The sequence below is a fragment of the Oncorhynchus mykiss genome, chromosome 24, assembly GCF_057628025.1.
Source record: "Oncorhynchus mykiss isolate SJ-2025 chromosome 24, ASM5762802v1, whole genome shotgun sequence".
NCBI classification, from domain to species: Eukaryota; Metazoa; Chordata; class Actinopteri; order Salmoniformes; family Salmonidae; genus Oncorhynchus; species Oncorhynchus mykiss.
Window position 1 is genome coordinate 37,717,507 of NC_143045.1, and position 20,053 is coordinate 37,737,559.

Here is a 20,053-nt window from a genome sequence, read left to right on the forward strand (position 1 = left end):
CCACCAATTTATCAAAGGCTACTATAGAAGGAAAAGGACGACTTTAACGGATTTATAAGCAGTTTGTAAATCATATTTATAGCTTATAGACATTTAAATTACTGTATCTGTAATACATATTTGCTGAAACTGTGTGCCTGCCAAATACTGCACACAATACTACATCATGTGTGTTATCTTGCCTCAAAAACAACAACAAAAAACGACACACACATTGGGTATAATTCGGTCTTTATTGAGATGTTTGTTACATAAGCATCATATTGGAATGAACTACAAAAGCTGAGATACTGGGACATTATCGTCAATGACATAAATATTGCAAGTAACGTATAGTAACGTATAGGCCAAAGCATAAGGAAAATCCAATACCATGTTATCTTAAGTATAAATACATGTGTATCTTAAAAGAGCAATACAGTGTGTCATTATTCAAGTAAAAATTATTTCATACATTTCTCTTGTTCTTGAGGCTGTAAATAAATCATTATTCCATTCTATTATTTTGAAAAAAAATGTCTATAGAAAACACATTGAAGAGAGGCCAGGCTTTGAGCAAACCAGAATGAAACTTATTTTTTTCAAGAGAAAGGAGAGAAGAGAAAAAAAAGTTGTCTAAAACAACCGATAATTTACCTTTAAAATAAATCAACAAAATCTGCAACTATCTACAGGTTTATCGGAGAAAATAAGTGGCATCATAATTTCCCTTCGTTCATGGCTTTCCTGACGCTTCATGACCATGGCCACAATCATTTGCTGGGCAGCCATTTTGAAAACAGCTATCTTTCCAAAGACCACATTGAGCTTTTTCATCAGGTACAAGTAGAAATGCTCCTTATTTTTCACATGGAAAGTCCACCAATCACAACTGTGCTTATTAAAGCCCAGCTGTAACTCGAGACTATTTCTACCAATAAATACTTAAGTCACATCATGTTTGCGCTCCTAAAAAAAACCCACAAGCACTATATATATATATATATATATATATATATATATATAAAAAACACTTAACTAGATTCATATTTACATTTTCACCAGAGAAGACGCCTAAGACGCTAAGGGAATTCTATTACACTGGCCCAGGTCGAACCCGGGCGATGGCCCATCACGTCATCGGGTGAAATAGCGGGGATGCAGGAGCGCCGTTCTCAAATCAAACAGTAATCTGAGCCACTCGGTCATGTCAACACGGCATCATGGTGCAGCGTCACAAAACATACACATATTTTCCATCAAATAAAATGTGTGAATAGTCAAACTAGTTTTTATTGAGAAAGCAGAAAGTTAAAATAAATACATAATCAAAAGCAATCACTTTAGCATGTGAAAACAGAATCCTACCCATCGTTCCACACGTGTGCTTAATTACGTCATTTTTGTTTTGAGCCACCTTCACCGTCGACCAGAGTGGGGCACACCCAGGAGGCAGCCCGATTCCAAAATGAATCACTTTTCACCCAGCTCAAACTCCTCCCACCGGGGGAGTAACCCGGGCCATATAAACAAACCCCACCTCACTGAAAGACGGAGGTAGAGAAAATCTGCTGTCAATCGACCAATCACATCCATGACACACTAACAACAGTGATGTGACCAGTACAAAAACGTAACGAATCGTTGGTCTCCCGTAGTTCTATTCCCTCATCATGACTCCATGTTACCAAGTTATGACACATCAACTTATAAATAACGGTCAAATTTCCCACAAAAGCTTGATCCACCGCTTTCTGAACATGTGACTACACACATAGAAGACTGGGGTGTATTCATTAGTCACACAACATTTTCCATTTTTGAGTAAACGGTTTCCGTTTCGAAACGCTTTACTCTTAAACGAAAAATATTTTGCAACGAAAACGAGAGTTTCTATTGGACAAATTCAGGTAGGCCCCTTAACCCGTTTTGTTCCATTTGGTTCCTAATGAACACACCCCTGGACACAACTCCAAAATAAGGGGTGAACTCAATGCTCACGGCTGTGACTCAATACTGTAAAAAAAAAAAAACTCCTTCCTCCCTTCCTTTGTGGACACTGAAAGTAAAATAAACTGGGCCAGAGGAGATAAGGAGAGGAGATAAGGAAAACAGGCTGTTCAGTTAAAACGGTTAGATTTCAGCCAAAGAACTGTCGGTTTTTAAAAGCAGCAGCCTTGAACACGTCAAACAGCCTTCAGCACTCCACTGCAGCAACACATTCATATTAATATAAATGTAGATGCAAGGCACAGGATATCAGACTTAACCCACTGCATTTTCACCATCTAAACACTGTGTAAACACTCCACGCAATTTACCAACTACAACTTATATATAGGGATTCAACTACGACGGAATCTGCTCATAGAACAAAACCAGGGGTAAACTAGAACTAAATACATTACTGTGGGTGCAGCCCACTACTTTGCGACACACCAATAGTGCCAGCGTATGGCATTTTTAAAGGTCCACACAGGAACAGCCGCTGGTGTGGTCCCCTACGGTACGGTCTACCTAGACGACAACGCTGCGTGAACAGGTCAAAGTGCATTGCATATCTTATCCTGGAAAACACAAGAGCTCTAACCGTTGACAAACTAGACCAGAGCAATGTGAGACAAGGACACAGCCAATAGGCCTGTAGCGTACGAGGAAACGGCATAGTGAATAGATCACATGACCCCCCCCCCCACCCCTTACAAAGAGAGAGAGAGAATAGATCTACTGAGATTACATTCCTCAAATATAAAACGCCTGTAATTCACCTGTATTTCAGAGGAGGGAACATTGGTGTACCATCACATCTGTCAGATTAGTGCAGGTCTCCAGTCAACAGGGAGTTTTTCCAAGCAACCGTTCTTCTACATCTGCATTGCTTGCTGTTTGGGGTTTTAGGCTGGGTTTCTGTACAGCACTTTGTGACATCTGCTGATGTAAAAAGGATTGATTGATTGATTATGGAGAGGATTTCTAGAATTCTCTTATTGTTCTCATTCTAGAACTTCCATAATGTTCTCACTCTAGAACTTCCATAATGTTCTCACTCTAGAACTTCCATAATGTTCTCACTCTAGAACTTCCATAATGTTCTCACTCTAGAACTTCCATAATGTTCTCACTCTAGAACTTCCATAATGTTCTCACTCTAGAACTTCCATAATGTTCTCACTCTAGAACGTGGACAGTTCCTCCTCTTCACAGAGCAGAGGTTCTACTTCAGGAACGTTCATCTTCTTGCTGGTTTTAGCGGAGTGGTTCTTCCTATAGATGATGAACTGGGCGGTGACCTGGGAGAGTTAAGGCTCATTCACAAACACACCACAACAAGTCAACAAAATCCCAACACTTAAACAACAGAGACAAAAATAACACCTTCCCTTCTTTATTTGTATCTTTTTTTTAGTGAAATGATGATCTCTGAGAAAAAGAAAGGATACAAAGAAGTCTAGGAGGAGGACTCCCAGGCTGCCGATGAGCCAGGCCAGATGTTTGAGGATGAAGGTCTGTTTGGAGCCGGCCAGAGCTGGTAGAACCACAATGACACTGAGCCCGTAGGTCCCGTTGCCCATCATGGCCAGGGCAAACAGCATGTACGACGTGCCCTCTGTAGACTGCCGCTTAAACTGGAGACAGACAGGGAGATGTTACCTCAAAAACCAACAGAGAAAACTGAAGATTTTAGGCTCAAAACATGTTACATAGTTAATTATTCATTCTGTTACTTCTTAAATTGTACCCACTTTTTATTTTAAGAGGTTCCTAAATAATATTAATTCCTAACATATTTTCACAATGTTTGACAATGTATTAGTATGCATGATTTGTTGTTGGGAAGTCATGCATGCTCACACAGACACTCACTAGATCAAAACGTGTGTTTGTGTACTGTGTTCTCCCCCTTAGAACATCCCTAGGAACTGTTATCACATTGGGAGTGACAGTGAGTTCTCAGCAGGAGACCCCAGTTCAGACGCTGTGACATCACTCAGCAGGAGACCCCAGTTCAGACGCTGTGACATCACTCAGCAGGAGACCCCAGTCCAGATGCTGTGACATCACTCAGCAGGAGACCCCAGTTCAGACGCTGTGACATCACTCAGCAGGAGACCCCAGTCCAGATGCTGTGACATCACTCAGCAGGAGACCCCAGTCCAGATGCTGTGACATCACTCAGCAGGAGACCCCAGTCCAGATGCTGTGACATCACTCAGCAGGAGACACCAGTCCAGATGCTGTGAGATCACTCAGCAGGAGACACCAGTTCAGATGCTGTGACATCACTCAGCAGGAGACACCAGTCCAGATGCTGTGAGATCACTCAGCAGAAGACACCAGTCCAGATGCTGTGACATCACTCAGCAGGAGACCCCAGTCCAGATGCTGTGACATCACTCAGCAGGTGACCCCAGTTCAGATGCTGTGACATCACTCAGCACAAAACACTATTGTCTCTCAGGCCCGGTTCTCATTTTACAAATTAAACAGCATGTGTTCCTCATTCGTCTCTTCTATTTTGGCCCCATCTACTTTGAGCCTTTCTTCCCCTCCTCTCACCCTCTCACTCCTCATGTCCCCTAACCCTGCCATCCTGTTAAATCTTACCCCACCTCCCCTCCATAAAATCACCCATATATTGTCACTCACATTTTTGTAGAGCTGTGGAAAACGAGAGGAGAGGTAGAATATGGAGGCCAGGTATCCACAGGCATAACCAGAGATCTCCACGCTGTTAGAGGCACTCTGAAGAGAGTGTCAGAAAGAGAGAGAGTCAGAGACAGAGACAATGAGAGAGACACACAGAGAGTCAGAGAGAGAAGCAGAGAGTCAGAGAGAGAGAGACCTACCTTGGTCTGACCATATCTGCATCGGGTAACTTTAATATGGCAGTGAATGCACTCAAAGAAAAAGCCCGCAGAGCAATGTATGCAATAAAAATGAAATTATTCAAAATCAACATCCCAATTAAAATTTGGACTAAAATATTTGACAGTGTAATCCTACCAATAGCTCTTTATGGAAGTGAGGTTTGGGGGCCACTCAATAAACTGGATTTTAAAATGTGGGACAAACATCCAATTGAAGCCCTACATGCAGAATTCTGTCGGAAAATCCTACAAGTCCAGAGAAATACACCAACTAATGCATGTAGGGCAGAATTGGGCCGTTTTCCAGTAATAATGAAAATACAGAAAAGATCATAAAAATTTTGGCTACATCTAAATTCAAGTCCAAATTCAAGTCTGCAATTTAAAGCACTTCAAACCCAAGAGCTGAGCCCAGAAACGAGCCCTCTCAGTCAGATGGTGTTGGACCTCACCAACCAAGCTGACACCAGCACTGCTTCAAAAGAAAGAATTCCAATAAACAAAATCATGAACCAATCAAAGGAATCATACTTACAATACTGGAAAAACGAAACAAAATCCCAAAGCCGACTAAATTGCTATCTGACCCTAAACAGAGAATATGAATTGGCTGATTATCTCTACTCTGTCAGAGATACGAAGCAGAGACAGATCCTTACCAAGTACAGGCTGAGTGACCACCAACTGGCAATAGAAACCGGCAGACATAAAAAGACATGGCTACCCAAAGAGGAGAGTGTGTGGTCACTGCACGACAGGGGAGGTAGAGACAGAGATGCACTTTCTCCTTTACTGTGAGAAATATTCCTCACAAAGAGATTCATTATTCACAGAAATGACTACATATATTCCACATTTTTACAAATTGAACCCAGAGGAAAAACTAAGAATACTCATGGGCGAAGGAGCAATGGCTCCTCTTGCAGCCAAATATGTTTTTTCCTGCCATAGCCTGAGGGACACTGAATAATAACATCTGCATAGTAAACAGTAACTTACTTATTATTGCTATCATTGTTATTACTATAATTATTAATGTTTATCATTCCAGATATGGGTGGTAATGGTAGTGATAACAGTTTAGTGATGGTAGTAGTAGTCGAAGTACTGATATAAAGGAGAAGATGACCGTTATTTAGTTATAAGTTAGTTATAATTTCATTTTTCATAATTTGATTTTATATTTATTACATTTCTACTATTGACTGTTACCATTTTATTGTTATTATATTTGCATTTAATTTTATATTATTATTTGCTATCATTTATAATTTTGTTACAATATATATTGTATACATTGTTGCTTTGGCAATATTGACAATGTTTTTCATGCCAATAGAGCAGCTTGAATTTGAGAGAGACAGAGAGAGAGAGACACAGAGAGAGAGACACACACACACACACACACACACACACACACACACACACACAGAGAGAGAGACACACAGAGAGAGAGACACACAGAGAGATCCACAGAGAATTCGAAAACAAATCCAATTTTGATAAACTCCATATCTACTGGGTGAAATTCCAGTGTTCCATCATAGCAGCAAGATTTGTGACCTGTTGCCACAAGAAAAGGGCAACCAGTGAAGAACAAACACCATTGTAAATACAACCCATATTTATGCTTATTTATTTTATCTTGTGTCCTTTAACCATTTGTACATTGTTAAAACACTGTATGTATGTATGTATGTATGTATGTATGTATGTATGTATGTATGTATATATATATATATATATATATATATATGACACTTGTAATGTCTTTATTGTTTTGAAACTTCTGTATGTGTAATGTTTACTGTTAATTTTTATTGTTTATTTCACTTTTGTATATTATCTACCTCACTTGCTTTGGCAATGTTAACACATGTTTCCCATGCCAATAAAGCCCCTTGAATTGAATTGAGAGACAAAGAGAGAGAGAGACAAAGAGAGAGAGAGACAGAGACAAAGAGAGAGAGTCTCTCTCTCACACGTCACCTGAGTGTTGGCAGAGGCGTTGTTGTCAGTGATGAACTTGGGGAGGATCAGGAGGGCCACAGTGGAAGCCCCACACCACAGGAAACACAACCACTTCAACGTGGGGCGCTCTGGGGGAAGAGACAGACAGTGTTGCTGCCCCTCCTGGTTTTGTAGAGGTGACCTGTTTCAGACACACCTGTGAGATACCTGAGCTACGGCGAAAGTAGGGAAGGGCTTGAACAGGTGTGGCAAGACCTCCCTCTCTCTTTCTGTCCCTCAAATCAGTCACTCTGTCTTTATTGACAGAGACACACCCACAACACACACACACTTGTGTAGATGTACTGTTCAGTAATCCAATATGTCTTAATTTTGTGTTCCAGCCCTCGGCTGCAAACTGGACTAACAAAGGAGCTTTACAAGGTGAGAATTTGTCAGTCATCAACTTTTAGTGGAAACTAGCAATTTCAATTGAACACAGTCATGTCAAACACATTAGGCATGGATAACTGGGCAGAGCTGTTAGCATTGTCTATAGGGAATACATCTAGCATATTAGTGAGTACACAGACTGGAGTACACTATAGCACACTAACTACAATACAAGGAACAACGCTGAGTACTTTTAGGTGAGTTGTTCTTTATCTTGTAGTAGAGGAACTGGGAGATGAGCAGGAGATCAGTGAAGATGTAGAACACTACTGTCACAATCTGAGAGAGAGAGAGAGGGAGAAGAGAGAAGAGAGAGAAGATATGATTTTGACGACAGTGGCACCCTCTGCAGGTAGGCATAGGTAAGGGTCAGGGAAAGGTAAGGGTCAGGGAAAGGCATAGATCAGGGTCAGGGAAAGGCATAGGTCAGGGAAAGGCATAGGTAAGGGTCAGGGAAAGGCATGGGTCAGGGTCAGGGAAAGGCATGGGTCAGGGTCAGGGAAAGGCATGGGTCAGGGTCAGGGAAAGGCATGGGTCAGGGAAAGGCATGGGTCAGGGTCAGGGAAAGGCATGGGTCAGGGTCAGGGAAAGGCATAGGTAAGGGTCAGGGAAAGGCATGGGTCAGGGTCAGGGAAAGGCATGGGTCAGGGTCAGGGAAAGGCATGGGTCAGGGTCAGGGAAAGGCATGGGTCAGGGTCAGGGAAAGGCATGGATCAGGGTTAGGGAAAGGCATAGGTCAGGGTCAGGGAAAGGCATGGGTCAGGGTCAGGGAAAGGCATAGGTCAGGGTCAGGGAAAGGTAAGGGTCAGGGAAAGGCATAGGTCAGGGTCAGGGAAAGGCATGGGTCAGGGTCAGGGAAAGGCATGGGTCAGGGAAAGGTCAGGGAAAGGTAAGGGTCAGGGAAAGGCATAGGTCAGGGTTAGGGAAAGGCATGGGTCAGGGTCAGGGAAAGGCATGGGTCAGGGAAAGGCATAGGTCAGGGAAAGGTCAGGGTCAGGGAAAGGCATGGGTCAGGGTCAGGGAAAGGCATGGGTCAGGGTCAGGGAAAGGCATGGGTCAGGGTCAGGGAAAGGCATAGGTCAGGGTCAGGGAAAGGCATGGGTCAGGGTCAGGGAAAGGCATAGGTCAGGGTCAGGGAAAGGTAAGGGTCAGGGAAAGGCATAGGTCAGGGTCAGGGAAAGGCATGGGTCAGGGTCAGGGAAAGGCATGGGTCAGGGAAAGGTCAGGGAAAGGTAAGGGTCAGGGAAAGGCATAGGTCAGGGTTAGGGAAAGGCATGGGTCAGGGTCAGGGAAAGGCATGGGTCAGGGAAAGGCATAGGTCAGGGAAAGGTCAGGGTCAGGGAAAGGTCAGGGAAAGGTTAAGGAAAACATGCCATTGGGATACCATGTACCTAACTAACTCCATTCACAAACCAGATGCAAGAAAATGCTGAATGTTTTAAAAATATGCTTCAATGCAGCTGTGATACAGTGCATCATGGCATGTCTGGGCAGAGTGCTATGCCACTGCCTCTGCCCATATTCATACAAGAGCAAGTTGAAGTTGTGCCTGATGATAGATACCTGGATGGGCAGCTGGCTGGTCAGGACGCAGCCTATTAGACTGCTGAGGTCCCCACTGAAGAGGAAGAGCAGAAAGCCAAACGACATGGCCTCCTCCACTTTACCATTGCGATAAGCCTCATAGACTTGCCTGGGGGGAGAAAGAGAGAGAACAGACACAAAGGAGGAGGAGAGAATGGGGGAAGAAAAGAAGAGACTGGTGTGATGTAAACAGATACTTAGATTAGATGTCTCTCAGAACCTGATAAACTGTCTTTGTAGAACAACAGACTTTCTCCTTGCTACGGTAACAAATCACTTGATTCACTTGATTCATTAGATTTTTTTTATGGGCTCCCAAGTGGCGCAGTGGTCAAAGGCACTGCATCTCAGTGCTTGAGGTGTCACTACAGACCCTGGTTCGATTCCAGGCTATCACGGGAGTCGGGAGTCCAATAGGGCGGCGCACAATTGGCCCAGTGTCGTCCGGGTGTGGCCGTTGTTGGCCGTCATTGTAAATAAGAATTTGATCTTAACTGACGTGCCTCGTTAAACATTTAAAATGGTAAAATCTGTCATGCGTTTCATCACAACACCAAATGCCAGATACAATTGAGACCGCAGCTGTTGATCACAATATCTCTGATCAGTTATTTTTGTTTGTATTATAAAATACAAAACTACTTTCCCCTTAGAGAGAACGCATTCCTAACGCAGTGGTGGACAACTTACCGTAAGTAGACTGCAAGAAACAGAACATTGAAACTTACGGCAGAGTAGACAGCAAGAAACAGAACATTGAAACTTACGGTAGAGTAGACAGCAAGAAACAGAACATTGAAACTTACGGTAGAGTAGACAGCAAGAAACAGAACATTGAAACTTACGGCAGAGTAGACAGCAAGAAACAGAACATTGAAACTTACGGCAGAGTAGACAGCAAGAAACAGAACATTGAAATCAGCCCGATGACTACGCTCCAGTATTCCCACACATTCTCCACGCATTCCTCAAACAGGTAGAGGATCCAGGGCGTCCCGTTAGCGCACAGTGGCCGACCAAGCACGGGGGAAGTCAGGTTAGCGGCCACGTCCGCAGTCCTCCCCGGGAAGCGGGGCATGGGGGCGACTATGTCTGTCCCACCGTCAGTCCCTCTGCCTCCGTGGAAGAATCCGAGCGCGATGATGTGGAAGTGTTCGTTTGTTGACACCAAACACTGACCGCCCTCGAGCCCACCACACCTAGGCTACAGGTTGGCAAACGAGCGTGTGGCGATGTCATTTGATGAGTCTGCAAGGCAATATACACATGGTCATTGACATAGTTACGAATTGGCTGGGGAAATTTGGAAGAGTGGTGTCGGGTGGGGAAAGAAATACAATTCATTGTTACTGTGCTTTTGGTTTCAGCAACAACATGCACGCACCAGACAACTCTGATACAATGTTGATGCTTTCTCCATTTAAGAAAACATTTGCATATTGGTAATAACCTTTTGTTGGGGTCTACAATGCTGCAATTTGATCGTCTTATAGACCAGAAGCTATTCATTGACGTGGTTATCGCTTCTCATCAAATGGTTGGACCAGCCATAACAGGCACAGACCAACCAACGTTGTCAACAAATCAAATGCAGCTCATAAACTCTCACCGGATGCGTTGATTTCTCGACCTTCGTGTTACTGTGCGACGGCTCTCCATCTCAACTCAGCTGCCGTTATGTTTTGATTGAGAGATATATTCCGCTAAGCTATTTAATTTCCCATTATTTTATTATATTGTAAACGATCAATTATTCTCGTCCACTCCTGTCCTCCGAAATGGCATCAAATGAAATTGTTTCACTTCCGTATTTTCTGGAGAAAGCGCAGAACTGAGAAGCACAAGGATAAGGACGTAGCACCATCTGCTGGGTGTTATGCCGCGGTGTGATACATCTAGTCAAATAGAATTGTATTATTTTGTCACATGCATCGAATACAACTGGTGTAGACTAACGTGAAATGCTCCTTTACGAGCCCTTCATCAATGCAGAGTTTAGAATAAAACAGTTACACAAGAGGAGTAAAATACACAAGAATCGGGTGATTCTGCATCTACGGGCACGTCCATGTCCTCGGGTCAATTTTGGGGATTTTATCAAAAATAAAGCTAATACAAATATTTTGTATGTTAAGTTCACACTGGAATCACCCCATACGTCTTTAAACACCTCTCTATCAAGTATTTTAGCTACTTTTCAGATGCATTTTATACCCCCATTTCACTATTTTTCCCTTGTCCTTGTCCCTGACCCAGACTTTTAAGCTTCTACTATTTATTTTATATTAGAAAACATTAATAATTACACATTATATCATGTTATGTACTACAAAAACAGTCAATTAAATCAAATCTAAATCAAATCAAATTTTATTTGTCACATACACATGGTTAGCAGATGTTAATGCGAGTGTAGCGAAATGCTTGTAAATCAAATCTATATCAATAGTTATTGTGAGTATTCCCTTTTATATATATTTTTTTAACGCAAAATATACCTGTTATTTGGGAGGGGTGTCTTTTCCACCACTGAAGACAAATTCCTCATTAATAAAGTTTCTTTTTCAAGAGAATGTTAATTTAGTTACCATGGAAACATGTTGTGACACTGAAGCACGTGGCAGCAGTGGACAGTTGTTCCAGATGTGATGTCCAGAAGTTTAAGAAAAATCAAGGTAAATATTGCTTTGTGTAGATAATATTTTAATTGTCAGTCATTTCCAAACAGGCTATAATTTCTTTATTTTATGGTAGAACTTTAGAATTTAAAAAAAAATATATATTTTATGTATTTAGTGTAAACGATATGCTAGCTGTAGTACTAATCAACGTACGCTAAGCTGTCTGTCAATTTTCTCCAGAAACTGTAGAAATGTCATTTCCATCACAGTCATTTCCATCACAGACTTAAGTGTGGTGGAAATGACACAAATCCATTATATTATTCGTTTTTACTTTACTTTAAAACATTTTTAAAATTTACTTTAGGCGTATTTAATCATGTTTTAAATGAATTGAAACTATAAAATGCTCCAAGGTGTGCACAAGTTGAAAACTGAGTTGTATTTGTCTTTATTTTTTACAAGATGCCACATAAAACTGCACAGAGTTCACAGACATATAGAAACCAAATAAAAAAGTATTGTATATGATACCAGGAACATCTGCAAAAAGACAGGGGGAGACACTGGAAGAAAAAACAGAAGGGAGAAGTGAAATCTATCTCTGAGTTTACTCAGCGAGAACAAAGAAACTAGAGATGTGAATGGAAATGTAACCAACGGAATAGAAGACAGACTTTAAAGAGAACAGTTGCAATGGAGACCTACCTATCAGGCAACACACCCCCTCAGTCACCAGATGACTTGCAGCCAGAACATGAGGCTAACATACCTGCCCCTGATTCACACCCCAATACCCATTCCTCATCGTCTGCAACAGGAGTGAGAAGTCGAATACTTGCTGGAAGGAAAAAGGTCGGAAGAGGTAGCTCAAAAGCCTACCGAGATCTTAGTATGACAAATGTCAAACTTGATAATGCTTTACGGAAAGCTGAGAAATAGACAACAAAAAAAAGGTATGATCGACTGATGGACAAAATGAAGAGACAAGATTCCCAAAAGACAAAACAGCAAATGAAGAGACAAGATTCCCCAAAGACAAAACAGCAAATGAAGAGACAAGATTCCCCAAAGACAAAACAGCAAATGAAGAGACAAGATTCCCCAAAGACAAAACAGCAAATGAAGAGACAAGATTCCCCAAAGACAAAACAGCAAATGAAGAGACAAGATTCCCCAAAGACAAAACAGCAAATGAAGAGACAAGATTCCCCAAAGACAAAACAGCAAATGAAGAGACAAGATTCCCAAAAGACAAAACAGCAAATGAAGAGACAAGATTCCCCGAAGACAAAACAGCAAATGAAGAGACAAGATTCCCCAAAGACAAAACAGCAAATTAAGAGATAAGATTCCCCAAAGACAAAACAGCAAATGAAGAGACAAGATTCCCCAAAGACAAAACAGCAAATGAAGCGACAAGATTCCCCAAAGACAAAACAGCAAATGAAGCGACAAGATTCCCCAAAGACAAAACAGCAAATGAAGCGACAAGATTCCCCAAAGACAAAACAGCAAATGAAGAGACAAGATTCCCCAAAGACAAAACAGCAAATGAAGAGACAAGATTCCCCAAAGACAAAACAGCAAATGAAGAGACAAGATTCCCCAAAGACAAAACAGCAAATGAAGAGACAAGATTCCCCAAAGACAAAACAGCAAATGAAGGGAACTCCGAAGAACTTGAGAAGGATTTTATTGTTTCAAAATACCATCGTTGCAGAGTTAAAACAAAAGTATTAAAAATACATGTGCAGTGCCAAGGACAAACAAGTGGCTTCGAAAATTGCCCCGAGGAAACATCCTGAGAAAGTATGGCCTGGTCAAAACCGTAAACAAATCATTTGGATTTTCAGCAAAAGCAATGAGGGCAAATGAAAACAGGCCATTGAGGGAGAGGTTATTCTCCTGGCACAAAACTGCTAAGTCTCTGACCTTCTCGCTGTAGGCTGGCTCATCGGCGTCGGTGATCAGGCCTACCACCGCCATGTCATCAGCACACTTGATGATGTTGTTGGAGTCGTGCGCGGCCACACAGTCGTGGATGAACAGAGAGTACAGGAGGGGACTAAGCACACACCCCTGAGGGACCCCAGTGTTGAGGGTCAGCGTGGCCGAGGTGTTGTTGTCTACCCTCACCATCTGGGGCCGGCCCGTCCGGGAAGATCCAGTTGCAGAAGGAGGAGTTCAGTCCCAGGGTCCCTAGCTTGGTGATGAGCTTGGAGGGGACTATGGTGTTGAACGCTGAGCCCTAATCAATGAACAGAATTCTCACATAGTGATTTCCCCTCTTGTCCATGTGGGAGTGGGCAGTGTGGAATTTCATCATCTGTGGATCTCTTGGGGCGGTAAACAAATTGGAATTGGTCTAGGGTGTCTGCGATGATGGTGTCGATGTGTGTCATGACCAGTCTTTCATAGCACTTCATAGTTATTGACGTGAGTGCAACAGGGCGATTGTCATTTAGGCAGGTTACCTTGGGAACAGGGACTGAGGTGGTCAGCTTGAAACATGTTGAGATTACAGACTTGGGACAAGGAGAGATTGAAAATGCCTGTGAAGACACTTGCCAGCTGGTCTGCTCCTGCTTTGAGAACACGCCCTGGTATATGATTGTTAAACAGTCTACAGACAGCTCCTGCTGCTCCTGCTTTGAGAACACGCCCTGGTATCTGATTGTTAAACAGCCCACAGACAGGCAGTTGAGGCAGTTGTTCCAACCCAACTCTAACTTTTGATATATTTCCGGTGCATTCTATTATATTTTGGAAAAAAACGTTAATTTGTCCATTAAAATAATGAGTTGTTTCATTGGATTAACTATCTTTGCTTCGTCTCGTAGAAGGAGCTACGGCTACATAAGAACTGTGTGGCAGAACCGAACCAGACCAGAACATGGGAAAACCTTTTCATGCTGAAACAACTTTTTAGGGTCCAAGTGGGCTTAGCCTAAAAACCTAGTTTAAGCCTTGTGTTTAATTGTTTTGTTGTTGTTGTTGTTGTTGCAGAAATGATCTTTCTTTAACTGCCCTATGAACTCTTGGAATATATGTGGTAACCAACCTCTCTCCGGAATCTAAAAAAGCATTGAAAATGTACAGAAGTATGTCAAGTGAGAGAGACAACTGTGAAAAGGGTGTATTTGAGGGTGGAGAATGGTATGTGAGGGATGGTATGTGCCAGCTGCTGGAGGGAGAGATGGGAAGGATGTGACCATCTGACGCCGAGGATAGACACATCTTCCCTGTCTCTCCTTCCAGCAGATCGGAAAATATACTCTAACCCTATCGACACCAGGTAGAATTGTCAGGAGTTGTTATTGTGGGGTGTGCACAGCAAGAGTCCCAGTTTTACATATTCAACACAACTGTTTTGTCTTATTATTCAAAATTCAAAACGTCCTGAATGGTCTCACTCGAGTTGCTTGTGTACAACTTTTTGATATCTGTTATACTTTTTATGTTATTAAACTTTTAGTCGGTTTTCTTGGCCTAAATCCACTTTCATAGCATTTCATCAAGATACTAAAGATCCCCATTGAGCCATCACTTCCAACTGCCATTCTCTAAGTGAAATCATGAGACATCACTTCCAACTGCCATTCTCTAAGTGAAATCATGAGACATCACTTCCAACTGCCATTCTCTAAGTGAAATCATGAGACATCACTTCCAACTGCCATTCTCTAAGTGAAATCATGAGACATCACTTCCAACTGCCATTCTCTAAGTGAAATCATGAGACATCACTTCCAACTGCCATTCTCTAAGTGAAATCATGAGACATCACTTCCAACTGCCATTCTCTAAGTGAAATCATGAGACATCACTTCCAACTGCCATTCTCTAAGTGAAATCATGAGACATCACTTCCAACTGCCATTCTCTAAGTGAAATCATGAGACATCACTTCCAACTGCCATTCTCTAAGTGAAATCTTGAGACATCACTTCCAACTGCCATTCTCTAAGTGAAATCATGCAACTTGACACATATCAGCTAATTCTTACACTTTGCAACAACTTAGAGTGTTCACATCTTCGTCGACCTCTCTGATACTCAAATCTGGCGTTTGATCAAATAAATTATATTCGGATAAAAAGTTACAACAGTTTAAAGTAACCGGATCAACAACATTTTCTGCAGCATTTTTGCAAACAACTGTCGTTTTGAGCACTACCCCAACAAGTTAGACAATGCTATTCATATCTATTCATATTGGTTCATCTGTTCATATCTATTCATATGTGACCATCTGACGCCGAGGATCTGTTCATATCTATTCAAATATATTCATATCTATTCATATCTATATCTGTTCATATCTATTCAAATCAATATCTATTCATATCTATTCATATCTATTCATATCTGCTCATATCTATTCATTTCTGTTCATATCTATTCATATCTGTTCATATCTATTCATATCGGTTTGCATATCTGTTCAAAATATTCTCTACAGAACTAACAGTACAGCTGTTTTAGTAACTGCATTACCACATCTTCTTCCCAAACAACTGCCGTTTTGACCACATAAACGCAACAAGTTAGAGAAAAATCTTCCTCTACTTCTCTGCTTTTCAAATCCGGAAACCTATTTGGAATCTACCAATCTCTAGATGTGTCACGTTCTGACCTTTATTTCCTTTGTTTTGTCATTATTTAGTATGGTCAGGGCGTGAGTTGGGGTGGGCAGTCTATGTTTGTTTTTCTATGATTTTGGGGATTTCTATGTTTCGGCCTAGTATGGTTCTCAATCAGAGGCAGGTGTCATTAGTTGTCTCTGATTGAGAATCATACTTAGGTAGCCTGGGTTTCACTGTTTGTTTGTGGGTGATTGTCTATGTTAGTTGCTCGTGTCAGCACAGTTCTTAGGATAGCTTCACGGTCGTTATTTGGTTTTGTACAGTTTACGTAGTGTTTTTTGTCATCATCTATTAAATTATGCATTCACACCACGTTGCGCTTTGGTCCGCTTCTTATGAGATTCGTGACAAGATTTGGTCGTTTTAGTAACCCGTTGCCTGCTATCTTCTAACAGCAGCTCTCTGTGTTCTTATTGAGTTTCCAAAACGGGACCGTTGCTAGGATACTCTCTGACACCGAAGGCCAAAATAATGAGAGAGTAGAGAGTGACCACAATTACTGAACACCACACAAATATTGATCACACAACAACTGAACCACAAAACTACAGACCACAACCACACAAATACTGACCACAACTACTGAACCACACAACTGCTGACCACAACTACTGAACCACACAACTACTGAACCACACAACTACTGACCACAACTACTGAACCACACAACTACTGAACCACACAACTACTGACCACAACTACTGAACCACACAACTACTGACCCACACAACTACTGAACCACATAACTACTGACCACAACTACTGAACCACACAACTACTGAACCACACAACTACTGAACCACACAAATACTGAACCACACAACTACTGACCACAACTACTGAACCACACAACTATTGAACCACATAACTACTGACCACAACTACTGAACCACACAACTACTGCACCACATGACTACTGACCGCAACTACTGAACCACACAACTACTGACCACAACTACTGAACCACACAACTACTGAACCACACAACTACTGAACCACATAACTACTGACCACAACTACTGAACCACAACTACTGAACCACATAACTACTGACCACAACTACTGAACCACATAACTACTGACCACAACTACTGACCACAACTACTGAACCACACAACTACTGAACCACACAACTACTGACCGCAACTACTGAACCACATAACTACTGACCACAACTACTGAACCACACAACTACTGAACCACACAACTACTGACCGCAACTACTGAACCACATAACTACTGACCACAACTACTGAACCACACAACTACTGACCACAACTACTGAACCACAACTACTGACCACAACTACTGACCACAACTACTGAACCACAACTACTGACCACAACTACTGACCACAACTACTGAACCACATAACTACTGACCACAACTACTGAACCACACAACTACTGAACCACACAACTACTGACCACAACTACTGAACCACACAACTACTGACCACAACTACTGAACCACACAACTACTGAACCACACAACTACTGAACCACACAACTACTGAACCACACAACTACTGACCACAACTACTGAACCACACAACTACTGACCACAACTACTGACCACAACTACTGACCACAACTACTGAACCACACAACTACTGACCACAACTACTGACCACAACTACTGAACCACACAACTACTGAACCACACAACTACTGACCACAACTACTGAACAACACAACTACTGAACCACACAACTACTGAACCACACAACTACTGAACCACACAACTACTGAACCACACAACTACTGACCACAACTACTGAACCACACAACTACTGCACCACATGACTACTGACCGCAACTACTGAACCACACAACTACTGACCACAACTACTGACCACAACTACTGACCACAACTACTGACCACAACTCTTGACCACAACTACTGAACCACACAACTATTGAACCACATAACTACTGACCACAACTACTGAACCACACAACTACTGCACCACATGACTACTGACCGCAACTACTGAACCACACAACTACTGACCACAACTACTGAACCACACAACTACTGAACCACACAACTACTGAACCACACAACTACTGAACCACATAACTACTGACCACAACTACTGAACCACAACTACTGAACCACATAACTACTGACCACAACTACTGAACCACATAACTACTGACCACAACTACTGACCACAACTACTGAACCACACAACTACTGAACCACACAACTACTGACCGCAACTACTGAACCACATAACTACTGACCACAACTACTGAACCACACAACTACTGAACCACAACTACTGACCACAACTACTGAACCACACAACTACTGAACCACACAACTACTGACCGCAACTACTGAACCACATAACTACTGACCACAACTACTGAACCACACAACTACTGACCACAACTACTGAACCACAACTACTGACCACAACTACTGACCACAACTACTGAACCACACAACTACTGACCACAACTACTGACCACAACTACTGACCACAACTACTGAACCACAACTACTGACCACAACTACTGACCACAACTACTGAACCACATAACTACTGACCACAACTACTGAACCACACAACTACTGAACCACACAACTACTGACCACAACTACTGAACCACACAACTACTGACCACAACTACTGAACCACACAACTACTGAACCACACAACTACTGAACCACACAACTACTGAACCACACAACTACTGACCACAACTACTGAACCACACAACTACTGACCACAACTACTGACCACAACTACTGACCACAACTACTGAACCACACAACTACTGACCACAACTACTGACCACAACTACTGAACCACATAACTACTGAACCACACAACTACTGACCACAACTACTGAACCACACAACTACTGAACCACACAACTACTGACCACAACTACTGAACCACACAACTACTGAACCACACAACTACTGAACCACACAACTACTGAACCACATGACTACTGACCACAACTACTGAACCACACAACTACTGAACCACACAACTACTGAACCACATGACTACTGACCACAACTACTGACCACAACTACTGAACCACATAACTACTGAACCAGACAACTACTGACCACAACTACTGACCACAACTACTGAACCACATGACTACTGACCACAACTACTGAACCACACAACTACTGAACCACATGACTACTGACCACAACTACTGACCACAACTACTGAACCACATAACTACTGAACCACACAACTACTGAACCACACAACTACTGAACCACAACTACTGAACCACATGACTACTGACCACAACTACTGAACCACAACTACTGAACCACATGACTACTGACCACAACTACTGACCACAACTACTGAACCACATAACTACTGAACCACACAACTACTGAACCACACAACTACTGAACCACAACTACTGAACCACATGACTACTGACCACAACTACTGAACCACAACTACTGAACCACATGACTACTGACCACAACTACTGAACCACACAACTACTGAACCACATGACTACTGACCACAACTACTGACCACAACTACTGAACCACATAACTACTGAACCAGACAACTACTGACCACAACTACTGACCACAACTACTGAACCACATGACTACTGACCACAACTACTGAACCACACAACTACTGAACCACATGACTACTGACCACAACTACTGACCACAACTACTGAACCACATAACTACTGAACCACACAACTACTGAACCACACAACTACTGAACCACAACTACTGAACCACATGACTACTGACCACAACTACTGAACCACAACTACTGAACCACATGACTACTGACCACAACTACTGACCACAACTACTGAACCACATAACTACTGAACCACACAACTACTGAACCACACAACTACTGAACCACAACTACTGAACCACATGACTACTGACCACAACTACTGAACCACAACTACTGAACCACATG

General features: G+C 42.2%; 1 protein-coding gene across 2 annotated transcripts; it reads right to left on the reverse strand.

Annotated features, from left to right (window-relative positions):
* Positions 1-214: 214 nt before the first annotated feature.
* On the reverse strand, positions 215-10,682 carry LOC110489559 (lysosomal amino acid transporter 1 homolog). 2 transcript variants are annotated; one of them, XM_090218939.1, is made up of 8 exons: positions 10,444-10,682; positions 9,719-10,082; positions 8,814-8,943; positions 7,442-7,529; positions 6,837-6,946; positions 4,627-4,722; positions 3,420-3,605; positions 215-3,269 (listed from the first exon to the last, which is right to left on the reverse strand). In XM_090218939.1, the coding sequence occupies exons 2-8, from the start codon at positions 9,910-9,912 to the stop codon at positions 3,153-3,155; spliced, it is 921 nt and encodes a 306-aa protein (XP_090075065.1). In that variant the 5' UTR covers positions 9,913-10,082; positions 10,444-10,682; the 3' UTR covers positions 215-3,152. The 2 variants fall into 2 exon arrangements, with proteins under 2 accessions (XP_090075065.1, XP_090075066.1); XM_090218940.1 differs by lacking the exons at positions 9,719-10,082; positions 10,444-10,682 and adding an exon at positions 9,563-9,612.
* Between the last annotated feature and the right edge of the window lie 9,371 nt (positions 10,683-20,053).